At 43.2% G+C, this 20,868-nt stretch overlaps 1 protein-coding gene and 1 pseudogene across 2 annotated transcripts in view; one reads left to right on the forward strand and one right to left on the reverse strand.

The window, feature by feature from the left end:
- LOC144671390 (heterogeneous nuclear ribonucleoprotein U-like protein 1) overlaps positions 1 to 20,868 on the reverse strand; it is an 80,816-nt gene that overhangs the window by 51,054 nt on the left and 8,894 nt on the right. The window contains exons 2-5 of one of the 2 annotated variants that reach the window (XM_078533277.1): positions 7,352 to 7,519; positions 1,540 to 1,678; positions 397 to 470; positions 143 to 282 (exon numbers count right to left, since the gene is read on the reverse strand). In XM_078533277.1, the coding sequence (XP_078389403.1) occupies positions 143 to 282; positions 397 to 470; positions 1,540 to 1,678; positions 7,352 to 7,519 (521 nt within the window). Of the gene's footprint in view, positions 1 to 142; positions 283 to 396; positions 471 to 1,539; positions 1,695 to 7,351; positions 7,520 to 20,868 lie in introns of both variants that reach the window. The other variant, XM_078533278.1, reaches the window with a different exon arrangement.
- Positions 18,657 to 18,754, forward strand: LOC144671513 (U6 spliceosomal RNA; annotated as a pseudogene).

Here is a 20,868-nt window from a genome sequence, read left to right on the forward strand (position 1 = left end):
CTAGCAAGTGGTTCATGAGCAGTACTGGCACAGGCCTAGCAGCAGCTCACTTGCCTAGCTAGAGTTCCGTGGCCTTAAGAGACGTGTACGGGGAGAAAAAGATAAAGGGAAATTCCATGCCCTCAAAGAAAAATGTAAGTACCTTAACTTCAAAACAAACTTTCCCCTTGTTGACCCCATATGTTGCTCGTGCTCCTGACCACAGATATGCAAATCCTTCAATAGTCAAGGGGTAGCCACTCAAGCGGTCTCTAGCCACTTTAAAGTGCAGATCACAGTTATCTAGGATGGAAAACATGGAAAAATGTAAGACAGGGAAACAAGAACATAATCAAGTCAAACCAGTTCAGATTACCCTGAAAATAGTTTGTTACAAAGACATTGCTTAATACTTACAAGTGTCAATGGTCACACATGATTCATCAAAGTCTTCCTCATCATCCTCTGCAGGTGGCTGGGGAGACTTTGCTCTATGGAAAAGCAAAATACTGTTGTTTAACCTCGTTAACCAGACAATGGTTCACAGGCAGAAACATTAATTTACCTTCATATCAATTCTCCAATAATTTTCTTTATGCATAAAGCTAGGTTTTTCTCAGTCAATAATTCAGTGAGCACCATTGATATTTTGCACCCAAAACAGTTTCAAGCAGACATCAATTACAGCACATATAATGGAAAATACAGCTCCTTTCCTACCAGTCTCTTCAACGTTAAGACTGTTGATTTAGTGTTGACTGCTGCCTCATCAGGAAACTTTTGTATTGTTTAGTCAAGTTAACTTGGACCAAACCAGCAATACGCTCACTTCAGCTGTAGCTCTTTCAGCTGAGTACCCTTGCTACACAAAGTGAGGTGCACATCAATAATGACACAGACACAATTGAATGTTCCACACTTTTTCTACCTTTGATCCTTGGGCACATTCACCTCAGGAATTAGTTTATGTTCCAGTTATAAATCAGGCCACAGGTAACCTGATTAACAATTTACATACAATCAGCATAATATAGATTGGGCATTGATGTTACTCAAATTTTTGTATTTTCTTCAGCACTTGTTCCCCCACCTGAGAGTAAATGACTTATCAGCCTACCTAGATTTATCTTACTTTCACCTCTGAGCTGTGAATAGCAACCACCTAAGACGCCAAACAATATTTTTTGAAGCGTCTCAAGCAGCATAGTGGCATGTGAAGGAGAAATAAGAACTTAGAGTACTAATCTTAAAATGGTTTTTCAATATTGTTGGGCATAATTTTCACACCAATTGGATGACTGTTGCCACTGCCATCTAGATTTCCATTAAAATACAAAAGGTGAGTTTATATCATACCTTTCGAATGTTCTTCAATTACATTGAAGCACCTATGACTTCAACAATAAAGTGAAAGAGACAACATACAACCCAGATAATAGCTCCAGGCAAGAACTGAAAACTCCATCCACAACTCATGGAAAGGATGGTCCTGGTGACAAGCTCAATCTTATGTACTTAATCATTCAACAGAGGGGAGAAACAGCATTAAATGTTACTCACCGACTGTAACTCCTGTCCTCTCTATATTCATAATATCCATGCCCTTGATCAGGGTATGGCCTCTTTCTGCTCAGCTGTATCTCCTGTTTGACCTCCGTTTCATCCACACGCTCTTCCTTTACTTCAACTGGTTGAAATTCTGCGTAAGTAATGCACTGTATTAAAAGATTAATACAGGCAAATCCCACCATTGAAAATCCAGTTGAAAAAAAAAGCATAAAGAATAATTCAAAGACGTTCGATACTAAATGGATAAGTCGTATTTGTCATTCTGAAAAAGAAAACTCCAACTTTTAAAACACAATTCAAAGGTACTGTGGGTGCTAACTAATTACCAAACGGAGAAGTTTCGAACAATTAGAATTGTTCTGTTTACACAAGAGTGTAAACAGAATAATTGCGGGAGAAAAACCTGTCAAAGATTTTCTCCAATTGTTTACAGCAATGATTAAACTTATTCCAATCCATAGTCTCCGTTTTGTGTTTAAGATGAGACTGCAGCACAAGAGGCAGCAATCGGACCATAGAATTCAAGTCAGCTCTCTGCAGAGCAATCCAGTCGGTCCGATTCCCCCGCTTTATCCCAGTAGCCCTGCAAATTATTTTCCTCACATGTCCACCCCATTTCCTTTTGAAATCATTGATCATCTCCGCTTCCACTGCCCTCACAGGCATTGAGTCCCAGGTCATTACTACTTGTCACGTAAAAAAATTCTTCCTCACACTCACCTCCCCCCACCAAGGTCCAGCATCTCTTGCCTATAACCTTAATTCTATGTCCCCTGGTCCTTGTACCATCAGCTACTGGGAACAGCTGTACTTTGTCTGCCTTATCTAAACCTGTCTTAATCTTGTACACCTCTATCAAACCTCCCCTCGATCTCCCTTGCTCCAAGAAGAACCACCCCAGTTTCTCCAAACTGATCTTGTAGTTAAATTCTGGAACATACATATACATACATACGAGCCTTTATGATAAACCTCCTCTCCACCCTCCTCACATGCTTCCTTTTTTTCACCCATTCTTTCAACCATGTTGCTGTGGGTCTGGAGTCATACATAGGTCAAACTAGACAAGGAAGGCAGATTTCCTTCCCTAAAGGACATCAGTGAACCAGATGGGGTTTTATGACAATCAATGATGGCTTCATAGTCACTATTACGGAGAGTAGCTTTCAATTACAGAAAATTAATTAACTGAATTTGTTGCCATGGTGAGATTTGACCCCATGTCCCTAAAGGATTAGCCTGTACCTCTGGATTGCTAGACCAGTGACATTACCACTATTCCACCATCTCCCCCAATAGTGTGGCCCTTCCTAAAGTGTGGTGACCAGAACTGGACGTAATACTCTGGTTGGGGTCTAACCAGAGTTTTATAGAAGTTTCAGTATAAACTTCCCTACTTTTAAATTCAATGCCTCTTTTATGATGCCCAATATCCATTGTGCTTTGCTAACTGCTCTCTCAGTATGCCCTCCCACCTTCAAAATCTTGCACAAGAACCACCAGGTCCATCTGTCTCTACACACTCTTGTGCCATTGACTCTTTTATCCCCCTCCCTAGCCCTCAAGAAAATGAGAGTAAACGAGCAAGAAATATAACAAAGACAGCCAGAGCTTCTACAAGTATATAAAAAGGAAGAGAGTAGCTAAAGTAAACATTGGTCTCTTAGAGGATAAGACTGGGGAATTAATAATAGGAAACAAAGAAATGACAGAGACTTCAAACAAGTATTAAGGGCTGGATTTTCATCAAGGAGAAGGGAGTCAGGAGTTTTCCCAAACCCACGATCCCGTCTGTGTACTGGAGGAGGCCACCCACCCATTTTTGTGTCAGGGAGGCAAGCAAGGGCTGGAGCTGGGCCAGGCCCAGCGCTCCCACAGGCAAGCCCGAAACAGGCGGATAGCAAGGCTGACAATTTAGACGGTCTACGTCCGTTTATTGAGACATAGGGCAGGATTTTTACCTCGTTGGGGTGGCAGGCCCGGGAGCAGACGCAAGCGTCATTTTACGCATGAATGGGTCGGGCGCACACCCACCCGATCAGCTATAAATTCTGCCCATAGGCCCATTTGTAATCATCACTGTTAGGCTTTCTGGCCCTCACACTTCCAACCACACCCCCCCATGCCTCATGTCCCCCATGCCCATTCAATGCCCCCTCATATCCTGTGCCCATTCCATGAACCCCCATATCCATGCTCACTCCATGACACATGCCCCCTCTTATTCCCCATGTCCCCTCCAAGCCCTCATACATCCCCTCCACAACCATTCCCCTTCCATAACCCCATTAATTTTCTATACTCGCTCTTACACTATCCTCCATGCACGGAACCAATTGGCAAGTTGAGAAAGTTTTTGAAATGCTCCTGAAGCTGACGTGAGCAAACAGGTTTTGAAAATCCCCACTGAAAAAAAAACTCATCTGACAAACTCATGTAAGTATCAATCACGCACAGCCAGGATATCAGATATCAATAAAAAAGCTTTAATCCAATTCACACCTCTTAAATTGTGTATAAATAAACAAACAGGCATTGAAAAAACTTCAAACGCAGCTCAGGTAATAAAGAAGTCAATCAAACAAAGCTAGCGCTCTCCAAGCTGGTTCAATGGGCTGAGTCCATTCGCTAATCTTGGAGCTCAGCCGAATATTCAGAATGAGGTAATCTGGCAACTACATGAACAAAAGCAGGTTCAACAGATGGTCAAACATCCATCTTTCCAGACAGCCTCATTATGAATGCTTAGCCAAGCTCCAAGAATGGTTACTGGACTCAGCCCTGTGACACAGCTTGCAGGGGAGTGCCACTGTGTTTGATTGACACCTTTATTACCTTGTAATAATTTGGTCTTTCTTTGAAGAGTTTTTTGAATGCTAGCATGGTTACTTTGACAACATTAAACAAGGTTTCCTCAAGGAAATTTTTACTGCCTGTGATTGATTTACAGCTTTATGAGAAGGTAAGAGGGACAATGTTTCTCAAAGGGAATGCTGGATAGCTGTTTTCTTTAGGCTCTCCACTCAGGACTATGGTTTCCCAATGGTTCACAACTCCTCCGAGGTGCCGTGAACCACAATGCCTAATGAAATGGGCACTGCTCCAACAAAATTGTGGGGCTCTGAAACACCCACCTCCACAATAGAGCCAGCAAGGGCGAGAATGCTGTGTGCAGGCTCGCTACCTGCACCCTTATGCTGCGCAGGCCAAATGGGACAAGAGACCTAGAAGTGGGACCAAACTGCAATTTTTAGAGGCCTTCAAAGTTGGCCCGACTCCCCGAAAACCGGGGCCTTTGTATTGAGGCTGACAAGTTCCCTAGGCCCAATGGCCTGCATCCTAGGGCTGAGTTTTCCACCTGTTTTTGGGGGGGTGGAGGGTTGTGCAGGGGCGGGCAGGAGCAAGCACAAACCCGATTGGTGCCCCCTATTGGGTGCGCGCTGCCATTTTACATGGACGGGCCAATTAAGGCCCTCCCAATGCGACACACGCCTAGAAGCGCTGAGCACTCCCTGTGCAGGCGGGGGGGATTCCCCAAGAGGTTCCCTGCGCGCGAAAGAGCGCAGAGATCTCCCCGAGACACAGATGTGTCTCAGGGAGATTTGTTTCAGTGCTAAAGTTTCGAATAAAGGTTTGTAACACTTCTAAAACATGTCCCCTCATGTGACACTATCACATGAGCTGGGACATGTCAAAGAATAAAAATATAAATTTTTATTGCATTTTAGAACACTTCATGAAACCTCATTCCCCCGTGGATGAGGTTTCATGAAAAACATGAAGGCTGCCTGGGTTCTTTGCCTGCCTGCCAACCTTAAGGTTGGACAGGCAGCTTTCTTAACAGTTTTAATGACTTTCTTAATGGTCTTAATAGGCCTTGGACAGTTTGTCAGGCACGCAGCTGATGGGGTTGCACGCCCGCTGAACTGACAATCTAAGTGACGCGCGGTGACGTCGGGACGCCCGCCCAACATCACCGCGCATCATTTTACGCGTTGCTCGCCGACGGGAAAATTCTTCCCCTAGAGTCTTAAAAGAAGAAGTACCTGCAGAGATAATAGATTCAATGGTTGTAACCTTCCAAAATTCTCTAAATCCTGGAAAGTTGCAGCGAATTGGAAAAGCACAAGTGTAATATTACTAATCAGAAAATGGGAAGGCCGAAAACAGGAAACTATGGGCCAGTAGGTCTAACATCTGTCATTGGGAAAATGCTGGAATCTATTATTAAGGAGGTAGCAGCAGGACATTTATAAAATCATTATACAATCAAGCAGTCAACATGATTCTATTCAAGGAAAATCCTGTTTGACTAATTTATTAGAGTTGTTTGAGGATGTAACCAGCAGGATGGATAATGGGGAACCGTTATGGGGACAGGCAGGAAAGCAGAGTTAAGGCCACAGTCAGGTCAGCCATGTTCCTACTGAATGGCAGAGCAGGCTCAAGGGGCTGAATGGCCTCCTCCTGCTCCTCATACATTCTGCTAAATTTTACTTTAAATTTGTTGCTCAGGGTGGCTAGAAATGAACACTGTTGAAGCAAAAAGTCTATTGCATTTTTCTTAAACATACACAACTGAGTTTGGATAACAAGCTAATTAATTGGTATAACTCCACTGAATAATGGGGGCATGTGGCATACGTGCCTGTTTTGTGAAGAACAACTTGTGTCAAAGGGAGAGTTGTTTCATCTTAATTTTGTGCCAGACCAAGTTTAATACCACTGTAATCAAATAAAATCTTCTGCACTGATCTGCCATTATCCTTCACTTGTAATCAATCAGATTTCCAGTGTATAGTTCAAGTCAACTATTCACATAGCACTTATAAAGATTAGGGTAATGTGAGGGCTTATGTCTATTCAGTGAGCTAATTACAAAAAGAGTTTGTGGGACTACACTACCAGGCACTGCGCATATGAAGGCAAATTCCAGCTTGCAGGGAGTAAAGGCTCAGCTACATCAGATGGAATTTGGTACACAGGTGAAAATCATATAAAGTTCCTAATAACATGACTGCTCGGTTTTCTGGCTTGAAAGTGCATGTACTGTATGCTATTGAGAAAGGACAGGATTCCACTTGGCTGCAATGAATCAGAAGTTTCTAGGGTAAGGATGGATACAAACATCTTTGTGATGAAATTACAAATATTCTTCTTGGAAGTCTTAAATGGAAATTAAAGGAAAACATTATATAACTATAAACTAAGTATAGTATGGAAGTGAGCAATGCAGATGGAACCATAAATACAAATGGAAATATAAAAGAGATAGAATGAGCTGCACCATCACAGGCAGTTATAAACTACATTTTTTTTTAAATTCAGGGCACAGGGAAGCCCCATGGAAGAAATGGGAACTACAATAAAGACTAACAAGCAAACCTGAATAAGTACAAGTTTTAAAAGCGCACCATTTTCTGTACTGGGCAGGAGGAAGCTACTTGCAGTGTTTCTAAAACTTGATACTTTAGTATTCAAACCATAAATAAAAGAAGTGAAACATTATGCACTTGAGCTGGGGGACATACAGCTCTAACCTCCATTAAGTATAATACAAGACTAACAGTGCTTGAAAATCCTAAGTAGAAATCATCAGCGCACAAGTACTTTCTAGAACACGCCCCGACAACTCACTGGCTAACAGCAACTTATTAGTATCAGCAGTGGAAGGAAGACAAACAGAGTCAACTGGGTTGGTCATTAAAATCTCATACAATTCACTGCACCGCCTTTGGTTAGCTAAAATACATTATAACGTAGCTAACCAAACTGACCTGCTTATATCAACAAATCCACCAACCTGATTTATAAGGCTGTGCTGCTGCTTGTTCAATGAATGGCTTCTCAAAGGCTCTCTCGGCATTTCCTTGGTCACGCCTTCCAAAGTCGCCACCTTGGTTATCATACATTTCACCGAAGGAGTTTTGGTCTCCACCATAATTTGTTTCCCGCTCATCAGGCACTTCAGCTTGAAAGTGAATGAAAACAAAACGAAATTGAAAAGATGCAGACAGTATAGAAAGAGCAGCCATGTCTCATCTCATACTGACCCTTTTGATCGTCTTCAGGAAGCTAGAGGTTCGTTCAATATCAATACCCAAGTAAACATAAACCTACGGTCTCCCATACATTTGCCTTAAAAATCAATGGGCCGGATTTTCCACAGACCTTTAAAAATGGCAGGCGAGAACCCAATGTGGAAGACCTGCCCCCAATTTTGACAGATTTTTGCCAGCAGAAAGAAGGAGATGTGGCATGATTCACATAGGGCCATTTGAACTTGGTACCAAGTTCAAACAGGTCCCATTTTGGCTGTTCCAAGGGCCTTAACCTGCAGTGTAGGAGTCACAAATTGATTGAGTAGGCGCAAATGTTCTTGAAGGGCAGATAAGGTCTGTGCAAGCGCCAAGTTTTTAAGTTTTTTAAAAATCCTCTGCTCTTTAAATCTGAAAACAAAAACTGGCTGAAGCTGTCAGTGAGAGTTAAAATAGCACCAAATGCTGGACTGTTTTGACTGACAGGCCATCCAGTGTAGATTAGAAAAAGCATTACTATCTGTTCATGCAGTTCCCATAAAGCTTTGTTGATACTTCCAAGGGCTGTTATTGTCATTGCAAATGCTTGGCTGAGTTTCAAAAGTAATTCTTAACAAGGGGTTCCGAGTTCAGTTTGAATAAATTCAAACATTTTGATCACAGATATAAATGCTGCACACATTGCATGCTGCCTACTCTCCTAAAAACCGCAACTAAGGGCTAAATTTTATTGGTTGCCCTGATCCTCACCTCCCCGGCTAAAACATCAGTCGGGGATCCGTCAAGGCAGTGAAAATCTATCCCATTGAGGAAACATTTGGGAAAATAATTTTCAGGTGGGTGGATGCGCTAGATTTTACACGCACCACCCCGCCTTCAAACTGGCGGGGAAGCATAAAATCCAGCCTGAAGCAAGAGATTCACATAGTAGCAGAAAACAATTATTGACTTTTCCAAGAACCAAGTGATTCTTTGGGCTGTCCGGCAACAATTTATTACACCGCTTTATCTTAGCATATTTTATGCGACAGCGTGTTACAAGCCATCACTTGTATTACACAAGAAAAAAAAATCTTGCCTTTACTTCGTGACTTTCATGATCTCAAGACATCCCAAAGAGTTTAACAGCCAATTAAGTACTTTCTGTGAATTGTAGCCACTGTTGTTATCGAAGAAACACAGCAGCCAATTTGCACACAGCGAGCTCCCACAAATTCCACTGGAATAAATGACTAGACAATCTGCATTAGTGATGTTGGCAGAAGTATAAACATGGGTCAGGGCACTGGGGAGAGCTCCCCTACTGGTTTTAGAATAGTATGGTGAGATCTTCTGCATCTACCTGTGAGGTTTCATCCAAATGACTCCACCTCTGACAGTGCAGCAATCCTTCAGAACCGCACTAGTCAACAAGGCTCACAACACAACTGAAGTTTACAAGCTTTGATAACCGACTCTGATTAGAATCACAAAGTGAGACACAAATACAGCTTAAGAGTCCTCTCCACTTAATCACAACTTCCAAGTTGAGTCAACTGCACACCCACGCAAAAAGGCTAAGAGGGGAGTCATTTCAACCTAGCAGAATTAAACCATGAAATGCCAGTAATAAAACCACAAACTTCCATCTGATTAAATGAACAAGTAAAAGATAAAGTCAGTTTGATTTTCTTTATTGGAGTAAAACCGCAAAGGCTGGAAATAAACAGGTCAGTCAACACTAGTAAAGAGAAAAGACGGGACATGATGTTAATGGCAGATACCCAAGGCAGAAAGATGAAGGTCAGAAAAATAGAAAGGAGGAGGGAAGGACACCTGATAATCACCAAGGGTGCAGGGCTCATCACCTCTAAGCTGCTTAATAGAATCACAGAAATTTATGGCACATGAGAACATAAGGAATAGGAGCAGGAGTAGGCCACATGGCCCCTCAAGGCTGCTCCACCATTCAATATGATCATGATGGCTGATCTCCTCTCTCAACCCTACTTTGCCACCTACTCCCCATGTGCTTCGATTCCCTGAAGGACCAAAAATCTGTCATTGTCAGCCTTAAATATACTCAAGGATGGAGCATCCACAACCCACTGGAATAGAGAATTCCAAAAATTCACAACCCTTTGAATGAAGAAGCTTCTCCCTATCCCAGTCCTAAATGATCGACCCCTTATTCTGAGACTGCAGCCCCATGTTCTAGATTCCCCGGTCAGGGGAAATGACCTCTCAATATGTACCCTATTCAAACCCCTTCAGAATCTTGTATGTTTCAAAAGGAGACCATTTAGTCCATCATGCCTGTGACATCCAGCCTTATCCCAGTTTCCAACCCTTGGGCTGGGATTTTCCAGCCCCGCGGTGGCATCACATGCCACAGGGGATGCAGCAGCCCAGCCAAAAGTCCATGACTTTCGGTGGGACCGGACAATCCTACAGCAGGTGGGGCCAGAGAATCCCACCCTTGGTCAGTAGCCTTGTTGGTAATAGCACTTCAAGTGCACATCCCAAGTACTTTAAATGCAATGAGGATTTCTTCCTCCACCAACCTTTCAGACAGTGAGTTCTAGAGTCCCGCCACCTTCTGGGTGAAAATATTTCTCAACTCCCCTCTAATCCCTCTATTTTAATCCTATGTCATCTGGTTAGCGGCCACTCTGCTTAGGGCAACCTTCCTGCGCACTCCATATAGGCCCCTGCTCGTTTTGTACACCTCAATTAAATCTCTCCCCATCAGCTTACTCTGTTCCAAAGAAACAACCTCAGCCTATTCAATCCTTCCTCATAGCTAAAAGTCTCTATTCCTGGCAACCTCCTCTGTAAAATTCCTCTGTACCCAGTCTAACACAGTCAAATCCTTCCTGTAATATTGCGAGCACAACTGGAAGCAGTACTCCAGATGTGGCATAAATAGTATTTTATACAGTTCTAGCATGACCTCCCTACTCATATTCAATGCCTCGGCTAATAAGGGAAAGTTTTCTGTATGCCTTCTTAACCACTTTATCCACCTGCTCTGTTATCTTTGAGCATCTGTGGGCACCCACTCCAAGGTCCTTCTGTTCCTTTACACTTTTCAGTATCCTGTCATTTATTGTATATTCCCTGGTGTTGTTTGCCCTCCCCAAATGCATTACCTCAAACTCCCTGGATGGAGTTCTATCTGTCACTTCTGGCCCACCTAACCAGTCCATAAATGTCTTCCTGCAGGCTATAGCTTTTTTCTCAATCACCAAATATATGATTTTTGCACCATCTGAAAACTTCTTAAATGTTGGGGCCAGGATTAAATTTAAACCATTGATATATGGAACAAAGTTAAAAGGAAACTAGTGCTGACCTCTGCGGGACCCCACTAGAAACAGCCTTCCAGCCACAAAGACATCCATCAGCCATTACCCTTCGCTTCCTGTCACTGAGCCAATTTTGGATCCAACTTGCCATTTTCCCCTGAATCGCATGGGTTCTTACTTTTCTGACCAGTCTGCCAGCTGGAACATTGGCAAAAGCCTTGCTAAAATCCACGTAGGCTTTATCAAATGCATTACCGCTCATCAACCCTCATTATCCCTTGAAAATTTCAATCAAATTAGTCGGACTTGACCTTCCCCTAATAAATCCATACCAACTGTCCTTGATTAATCCGTGCCTTTCTAAATGACAATTAATACTGACGCTCAAGAATTTTATCCAATAATCTGCCCACTACCAAGGTTACACTGACTGGCGTGAAATATATTACTATATCTATCCTTTTCTTCCTTCTTAAATAATGTCCAGTAGAAAGCAGTCAGGTGATATATAAAATACGCTTCTGCAGTAAGATGCAAAGGTATAAAAGGAATGAAAAAAGTGCAAACAATAGGGTGGAGGATGGCAAAGAGACACAGATGTCCATATGCACAACAAGACATAAACAAGGAGAGAAAAACATAAGGAGAGAGCAAAAAAAAACAGGCAGATGTGCAATAAAAATAGAAAATTCAAGCAAATCATAGTGAACCTACAACCTTCACATTACTGGAGGACAGACCCCTCCTGTTTTCCCCTCCCAAATCTTTCCTTTTCCAAGCTTATAAAACAATGCCTGTTCATCTGGAAAGACAGAAGGGTGAAGGGTATTCAAAAACATGAGTAAACAAGGAGAGACAAACATAAGGAGAGGGAAAGACAAAACAAGCTACGAAGGAAAATGTGTCATTAAAATAGAAAATTCAAGCAAATCATAGTGAACCTACCACCTTCACATTACCAGTAGGATACAGGAAGTAAATTGTGTAGTTTCAACATATTTGGTCTTTGGAGAATTTTGTTAGTTTCAGTGTAGTCCTTTCAGCTCTCGGACCATTTTTAGATAGCACTTGGCTTAACGTTAAAACTTACTGAAGCAATAACAATCAGATTTGCATTACTAATCAGAAGAGTTTTGAGTTTTTCCTTCAGCAATAAGCTGTTAAGTTATTAAAGGCTGCTCAACGCTAAGCATTAAATCTCCACAAACTGAGCGAGTGGCTACCCTCTCATGTGTGTCAGAACTTTTTGAGTCCAAGCTCCAGTCGAGACTTCAGCACCTAATCAAGGCTGACATTCCAGTGCTGTATTGAGGGGATGTTATGCTGTCAGAGATGCCATCTGAGCACTCGGGTGCACGTAAAAGATCCCACAGCACTATTAGAAGTCCTCAACTATTATCACTAAAATAGCTTATCTAGTCATTTATCTTGCAGCTGCTTGTGGGACCTGATACATTGGCTGTTGTACTGTTGGATGTTCTGTCTTTTCTCTTGAAATGTTAAATCCATGCTTACCTGCCAAAAAAGCAAATTCCACTATACTATTTAGAGAAGGTCAGGGTTTCTCCTCATGTCAATCAATAACACCAAAACATTGCTAATTGCAGGACCTTATGGCTTGCCTACATTACAAATGACTACATATCAAAAGTTCTTTATTAGCCTTGAAACACTTTGGAACCTAAGAACTATACAATTGCAATCTGCATTTTCTAGTAAGCATTCGATACTCAGACATTTAAGCACTGTATGGCCCTGCATTCCAACATGAGTTCACCTTAGCTGATAAAACATTACTTTTGCCCATCGAAGAAAGGGAAGTTAATGAAGGAAACTTGCAGACAGCCAGCTCAACACACTACAAAATAGTGCAACTTCTTAGCGAGAAACGGCTGAAGGCACTGGATACTGCAATGGTTATGGGCCCTGACAATATTCCGGAAATAGTACTGAAGACTTGTGCTCCAGAACTTGCCGCGCCCTTAGCCAAGCTGTTCCAGTACAGCGACAACACTGATATCTACCCAGCTATGTGGGAAATTGCCCAGGACAAAGCCAAGCCAGCCAATTACTGCCCCATCAGTCTACTCTCGATCATAAGTAATGGAAGGGGTCATCAACAGTGCTGTCGAGCAGCACTTGGCTTAGCAATAACCTGCTCACTGACGCTCAGTTTGGGTTCTGCCAGGGCCTCTCAGCACCTGCCCTCATTACGGCCTTGGTTCAAACATGGACAAAAGAGCTGAACTCCAGAGGGGAGGCGAGAGTGACTACCCTTGACATCAAGGTCACATTTGACCAAGTGTAGCATCAAGGAGCCCTAGCAAACTGGGGTCAGTGGGAATCAGGGGAAAACTCTCCACTGTTGGAATCATACCTAGCACAAAGGAAGATGGTTGTGGTTGTTGGAGGTCAATCATCTCAGTTCCAGTACATCACTGCAAGAGTTCCTCAGGGTAGTGTCCTAGCCCAACAATCTACAGCTGCTTCATCGATGACCTTCCTTCCATTATAAGGTCACAAAGGGGCATGTTCACCGATAATTACACAATACTCAGCATCATTCGCAACTCCTCAGATACTGAAGCAGTCCATGTCCAAATGCAGCAGGACCTGGACAGTGTCCAGGCTTGGACTGACAAGTGGCAAGTAACATTCGGGTCACATAAGTGCCAAGCAATGGTCACCTTCAACAAGAGACAATCTAACCATCGCCCCTTGACATTCAACGGCATTACCATCACTGAATCCCTCACTATCAACATCCTGGGGGTTACCATTGACCAGAAACTAAACTGGCTAGCTACATAAATACTGTGGCTACAAGAACTGGTCAGAGGCCAGGAATCCTACGATGAGTAACTCACCTTCTGGCTCTCCATAGCCTGTTCACCACCTACAAGGCACAAGTCAGGAGTGTGATGGAATATTCTCCGCTTGCCTGGATGAATGCAATTTCAACAACACTCAGGAAGCTTGACACCATCCAGGACAAAGCTGCCCAATTGATTGGCACCCCTTCCACAAACATTCACTCCCTGCACCACTGACGAACAGTGACAGCAATGTATACCATCTACAAGATGAACTGCAGCAACTCACCAAGGCTCCTTAGATAGCACCTTCCAAACCCATGACCACTACCATCTAGAAGGACAAGGGCAGCAGATAGATGGGAACAACACCACCTGGGAGTTCCCCTCCAAGTCACTCACCACTCTGACTTGGAAATATATCGCTGCTCCTTCACTGTCGCTGGGTCAAAATCCTGGAACTCCCTCCCTTACAGCACTGTGGGTGTACCTACACCACAGGGAATGCAGCGGTTCAAGAAGGCAGCTCACCACTACCTTCTCAAGAGCAATTAGGGATGGGAAATAAATGCTGACCTAGCCAGTGAGGCCCACATCCCATAAATTAATTTTTTTAAATGATGTGCAAGTACCAAATGGAGCACAAGCGACCAGATTTTCGCGGAGTCGGGCTGACTCTGGAAATCGTTTAAAATGGCAGCAGAGACCCAGATGTTCAAGTCCCGGCCCCATTTCCAACAGATTCCATTTTTGCTGGCGGGGGAAGGGACTGGGTGTGAATCAAACAGGCAGAAAACCCAAACTCAGCAGTGCAATTTAAAATTAGTTTAAAATTATGTTCATTGTTCCAAGGGCCTTCGGCGTGGGCTTCACAAATTCAATGTGCACATGCACAGTGAGGTTGTTTACCAGGCTGAGAGAGCAGGGTACAGAGGGGTTGCTGTGCAGACTGTGGGTGCAGGAGAGGCAGGGGTTGCTGTGCAGACTGTGGGTGCAGGAGAGGCAGGGGTTGCTGTGCAGACTGTGGGTGCAGGAGAGGCAGGGATTGCTGTGCAGACTGTGGATGCAGGAGAGGCAGGGGTTGCTGTGCAGACTGTGGGTGCAGGAGAGGCAGGGGTTGCTGTGCAGATTGTGGGTGCAGGAGAGGCAGGGGTTGCTGTGCAGATTGTGGGTGCAGGAGAGGCAGGGGTTGCTGTGCAGACTGTGGGTGCAGGAGAGGCAGGGGTTGCTGTGCAGACTGTGGGTGCAGGAGAGGCAGGGGTTGCTGTGCAGACTGTGGGTGCGAGGGGAGGTAGGGATGCTGTCCAGACTGAGAGATTGGGGGTGGCAGGGATTGCTGTGCAGGCTGTGTGAGCAGGCCACTGGGAGGAGAGCACAATGCACATGCACAAGTGTGCAAATCAAGGAACTCCAGAAATGAGGAAGTGAGAACCAGATATGTTTTCTAAAGTGACCAATCGAAAATACAAGGCAAATCACACCCCAGCATCAAACGACTCAGGACACCCACTTCAATTACGGGACAGTCCACTAAAATCCAGGATAGTTGGTCCCCTGGTTAGAGTTAAAAAGAAATGCAAGCAAAGTACAGAAGATGCTGGAAATCGGAAATAAAAAAAACAAGAAGTGCTCGAAAAACTTGGCAGGTGAGGCAGCATCTGTAGAGGGAAACAGAGTGAAAGTTTCAGGGCAAGTGACCTTTCATCAGACCTGAAGAAAGAAAGACGTGTAAGAGTTTTTTTAAGACAGTGGAAGTGGGGCGGGGGGGGGGGCAGGAAGTGCAAAACGGAAACTCTGATAAGGTAGAGGCCAAAGGAGATTAAATAATCGAAATCTGCAACATGATGCAACAGCCAAAGAGAGAGTGGTAATGGGTAAGTAAAGAAACAAGGGTTGTGTCCAAATGAGGTGAATGGCTACATGAAAACCATCTGAATGCAACATGAACAATAAAGAAAGAAACAAGACAAGGCCAGCCCAGCAAAACAAAACAAAAAATGAAAGAAACACAGAACAAGATGAAGGCAGAGGTTACCATCTAAAATTGTTGAACTCAATGTTGAGTCCTCAAGGCTGTAGAGTGTCAAGTGGAAAGATGAGGTGCTGTTCCTTGAGCTTGCATTCAGCTTCAACGGAACACTGCAGCAGGCCGAGGACAGAAAGGTCAGCATGGGAGCAAGGTCAAATTCAAATGACAAGCAGCCAGAATCTCGGGGTCATGCTTGTGGACTGATGGATTCCACAAATTAGTCACCCAGTCTGCGTTTGGAATCTCCAATTTAGAGGAGACCACATTGTGAAGATGAATACAGTATACTAAATTGGAAGTAGTACAAATATATCATTATTTCATTTCGAAAGTGTGCTTGGGGTCTTAGACAGTGAGAAGTGTGGAGGTGATAGGAGAGGGGGTTGCATCTCTTGCGTTTGCACGGAAAGGTGCCATTGGAGAGGGAGTGTTAGGGGTGACTGTGGAATAGACAAGGGCGTAATGAAGGGAATGGTCCCTACGGAATGCCAAAATGTGAGGGCAGGGCAAGATGTGTCCATTGAACACAGGACGGTCAGCTGCAAGGTGAGGACAAGGGGAATCTTATCACGATTCTGGAAAGGGGTGAGAACAGAAGTACGTGAAATAAGATGGGATACAGTGGAAGGGCATGAGACACACTTTCGAAATGAAATAACGATATACTTGTCCTACTTCCAATTTAGTATACTGTATTCGTGTTCACAATGTGGTCTCCTCTATATTGGAGATTCCGAATATATGTAAAGAACTGCACCTTATCTTTCTACAGTATTCTACAAGCTTTCTGGAGTTAAAAACTGCCTTGATTGACTGGCCATCTGGTGTAGGTTAGAAAGAAAAATTGTCATCTGTTCCTGCAATTTCACGAGTTCACTGTTGACATTTCCCATGGGCTGTTATTATTACAGCTGAGGACATTATGACTGCTAAGCTAAGTTCCAAAAGCTCCAAAAAGCACTTATTTCAACTGGGGGGGGGGGGGGTACGTTTAGTTCATATTTTGTTTGATAGTTTAATGGGGCTATTAAAGGATTAGCTGTCTTTGATGTGGTTACCGAATAGAAGTTTGTTTCTTTTTATAACAGGCCGAACATTTGAGGGGGTTTAAAATCTTTGAATGGGTTCAATGAATGAGAATTTTTTTTCTGTATTAAGTATGTATGAGAAAGTTCATACTGGATATTGGGTGAGTGGCTATGGAGGCTGCATAGGGGCTTGAAGTGGCATGGGGGTATGCAGAGGGCATAGAGATGGCATAGGGAGTGGGCGGGGGAGGGTCTAGAGGGCCTAACAGCATCTGGAACAACTGGGATCAAGACTCAGAGAACTGAGGCAGGCCTTCTAAACAGCCCACCTTAGCACTCGTCTGCCCCCGTGGCTACTTATGATCTGCTTCTGGGGTCAGCAGGCCTGATTCTAACCCATCCTCACCTCCCCAGAGTGTAATTTGGGTGTGACGGGGCCCTCTAAACCAAGGCAGATGTGCCGAGTCAGGAAATTTCCCAGCTCAAGCTACCCGCCTCGATAGTGAAAATCCAGCCCATGGCCTCTCCTACCTGCTCCTAACAAACTGCGCAGAGCAAAAACAGTAGAGTTACATAAACAAGCTGCCCACCCAAATATGCACATGAATCTGGCAGACAGGAAAACAGAACAAAAATGTGGAAGTCACCCTCCCACCTCCTCCCCCCGAATAACATGCTTAACTAACAAATTAAAAGCCTGGTTTATGCTAAATTGTACAAAATGTTGTCAAGCGAATTTGGGCTCCCTGGTCACCAAAGTTCGGATCCTCCCTCAAGCAGTAAGGATTTTTTTCTAAGACCAAGTCTTGATTGATTACTGTTAAAACATGAGAATATATCTGGTTACACAGAGGATACTTATCATTTAGAATACGTTCAAGGTTGCATTATGGTCTAACACAACTGGCCATTAAACAAGAGAGAGCAGTATTTAACTTCCACCCAGACTGCCGCTCTTGAACAAAGGAATGCCCATTTACTCCCCACAAAATACTATAACTACTATCTTGGCAACTTTGAATTCACAAACCTGAAGATCCAAAATTACTAACCAAGTTACTGTGTGCCAGCCTTGGCCCAGTGAAACGGTACATTCAGTTGTTAACTCCATTGGAATCCACTGCTAAAGCCACAATGGTTAACCCAACACACCAGTCCTGGATCTCACAGAATGTTGGCCAAAGAAGGCAAACAATTCCACGTCAAAGTTTCCCCAAAATTTTGAGTAACATATAGTTTGTGGCTACAGATCCATGTGAAAGGAGTCCTTCAACAAAAAAGTTTGAAAACCACATTATACAACTGAAACTGCCAAAAATTAGATCACAACTCAATCTCTGCTTTCCTGAATACAAAGTCCCCCCATTACAGCGTCCAGCTTTTTCGCAACCAGCCTTACTAGCAATTCATTCCAGCAATGGTGAACAGCAAATTCCTGACATCTAAAGTTTTCAGTCATAACCCTGAACCTGTGCCTTCCTGTCCTGCTTCCTAGTGTCATCTGAAAATACTGATTCAATAGGGGGAGTAGGGAATAGTGAAGTGTAAAAGTTGAGAATTTGGTGATAGTGGGAATTCTCTGCTAAGTAGGGTGAGCAGTTCTCAAATTGAAATTTAGTTTAACATTTTGTATTTAAAGTTAGAGCTTCTAAAAACTATAAAAGAAACATCAAGTTAGTTAACAGAAACTGCCCATCAGTAGCAGTTAATATTAATCAGCCGAAAGCGATTTCCTTAAATAGGTGCTAATTATTGTAGGGCGGGGAGTTGAGTCAGCAACTGTAACTTGGTGTTCTGCAAAAGGTGCATAGTTGTGGTCAAATGGTTAAGTTGATGGACTAAAAATCCATTGGGGTTTCCAGTGCAGGTTTGAATCCTGTCAACTATGTACTTCCTTTCTCAAAAAATTAACCATCCTCACTACGGCAGCACGTATACTAAAATCGGAACGATATAGAGATTAGCATGGCCACTGCGCAAAGATGACATTTATGAAGCGTCCCATAAAAGTAAATAAACAGCATCTGCTGGCACACAGAGTTGTAAATAGAATGGAAAGGTTAGTGAGTGTGAAAAAGAGGTATTGCGCCTCACTCAACCCCTCCAATATTTGTGGCTCATATAAGCTTCAGGCAGTAAGTATTTAAAATTCTTGTCCAGAGTTTAAGTGCAAGTTGGTGTGTTGAAAAAAATCTTTAGTCTAAACTGTTTATAATCTATTTCTTAGCTTAAGATATGGTAGAGCAATGAGTCCAGATTGAAGTCTGTGAACAGTAAGACTGTCTTGAGAAAACACCTGCAGAAGATGTCTTTGCCTGGATTCTTACCAACTCAAGAGTCATTGAGCTGTATTGTGAATTGGAGGCATTCTGACATGTGAAGGTGAGAGGGAAGTATCTGGACAGTTTGATCCAGACCTTGGGCATGCCTTGTTGATAGTTGTAGGATTAAACTGTGGCTGATAGCTTACAGTGTAAGGGAAGCCAGGTGAGAGAGAGAATGAGGGTCTGCAGGGGTTAACCCTAGCCTACAGGTAGAACGTGGTCACCACTGTACCTTGGAGCAACAGGAGAAAGAGATTCAGTGATTAAGGGGACTGATAACATCCTTTATAAACAGGATTCAGTTCTAAATTATTTTGCATATCTGGTGTCAGGGTGAAGGACAACTTGAAATAGCTTGAAAGGATGTTGGGGAGAGAGAGGAAGGATTCGGACAATGGGACCAACAAGCCTCCTTTGACAGCACCTTCCAAACTTGTGACCTTTACCACCTAGAAAGACAAGGGCAGTGGACACATGGGAACACCATCACCTGCAAGTTCCCCTCCAGGCCACATACCACCTTGACTTGGAACTATACAGCTGTTCCTTCACTGTTACTGGAGCAAAATCCTGGAACTCCCTTTCTAATAGCACTGAGTATACCTATATACCACATGGCCTGCAGCAGTTCAAGGTGGCAGCTCACCTCAAGGGCAGTTAGGAGTGGGCAATAAATGTTAGCCTAGCCAGAGATTCCCACATCCTGTGAAAGAATAAATAAACAACATAGAACAGTGTAGAGGAGTAGGAGAGTACTAAGCTACTAGAACAGGATTTTCAATGCTTATAACCTCTGGGTTATTACCTGAACCCCCATGCTCAAACATGTGTGGGGAGAAGCAGATATAAGGAGATGAACACATGGCTTAAGTGTAGGAAAGAGGGCTTCCACTTAATGGAACACTGGTGCCGGTATTGGGACAGGAAAGAACTGTGACAATGAGATGGTTCCATCTGAAAGAAGCTGTGACTGGTGTCCAAGTGGCGAGGATAAACTGTCATTAGCAGAAGTAAATGCAGGACAGTATTAATAATATTTTGAAAGTGTACAGATGGCTGATTCTTAAATGCCCTCTGAACAAGGGCAATTTGGGATGGACAATAAACGCTGGCCTAGCCAGCGATGCCCACATCCTATGAATGAATAAGAAAAGGAAAGACAGTAACAAACAAAAATTGTGCTTTAGCTACTACAGATAAAGGGGAAACTTAAAAGGTGCAATAACAATTAAACCAGGAGAGAAATAAGAAATGTGAGCAAAACATTCAAGTCAAAGGACAGGTTAGGGTGTGTGGCCCAAATAAGCATTCTTTATACAAACTCCTGGGTTATTTCAATAAATTGAATGAATTGCACGGTCAAACTCAACTTGGGGGGTATCATGGTAGTCATTCCTGAGATGGCTGCAAGACTGTCAGGACTGGGAATTAAATAGACCAGGTTATAAGGTCCACAGGAGAAGCAGTAGCCAAGGATGAAATCACCTCTGAGGACTTAAAAAGAGGCAAACAGGCAATGGAGACTTTGAATAGAATTATGAAAAGGATTTAAGACTATAGCGTGAGTTGTGTATAGGCTCGCTGGTAGTAGTTGAGGAGTGGCAGATTGTTTAATCTTTCACATTTATACAACCATGTAGCAAAAAGTAAGGCTATTTTAACGGGACATTATTAAATTTTATAAATTGCGTCAAGCAGACTAGCACATGGCAGAAGCGTAGTGAATTTCCTGAGTGTTCAGGATTGTTATCAGCAACAACGTGCCTTAGGACCAAAGGGGCAGACAAACTATATTTAGTAA

The sequence above is a fragment of the Cetorhinus maximus genome, chromosome 32 (assembly GCF_964194155.1).
Source record: "Cetorhinus maximus chromosome 32, sCetMax3.hap1.1, whole genome shotgun sequence".
Taxonomy (NCBI): domain Eukaryota; kingdom Metazoa; phylum Chordata; class Chondrichthyes; order Lamniformes; family Cetorhinidae; genus Cetorhinus; species Cetorhinus maximus.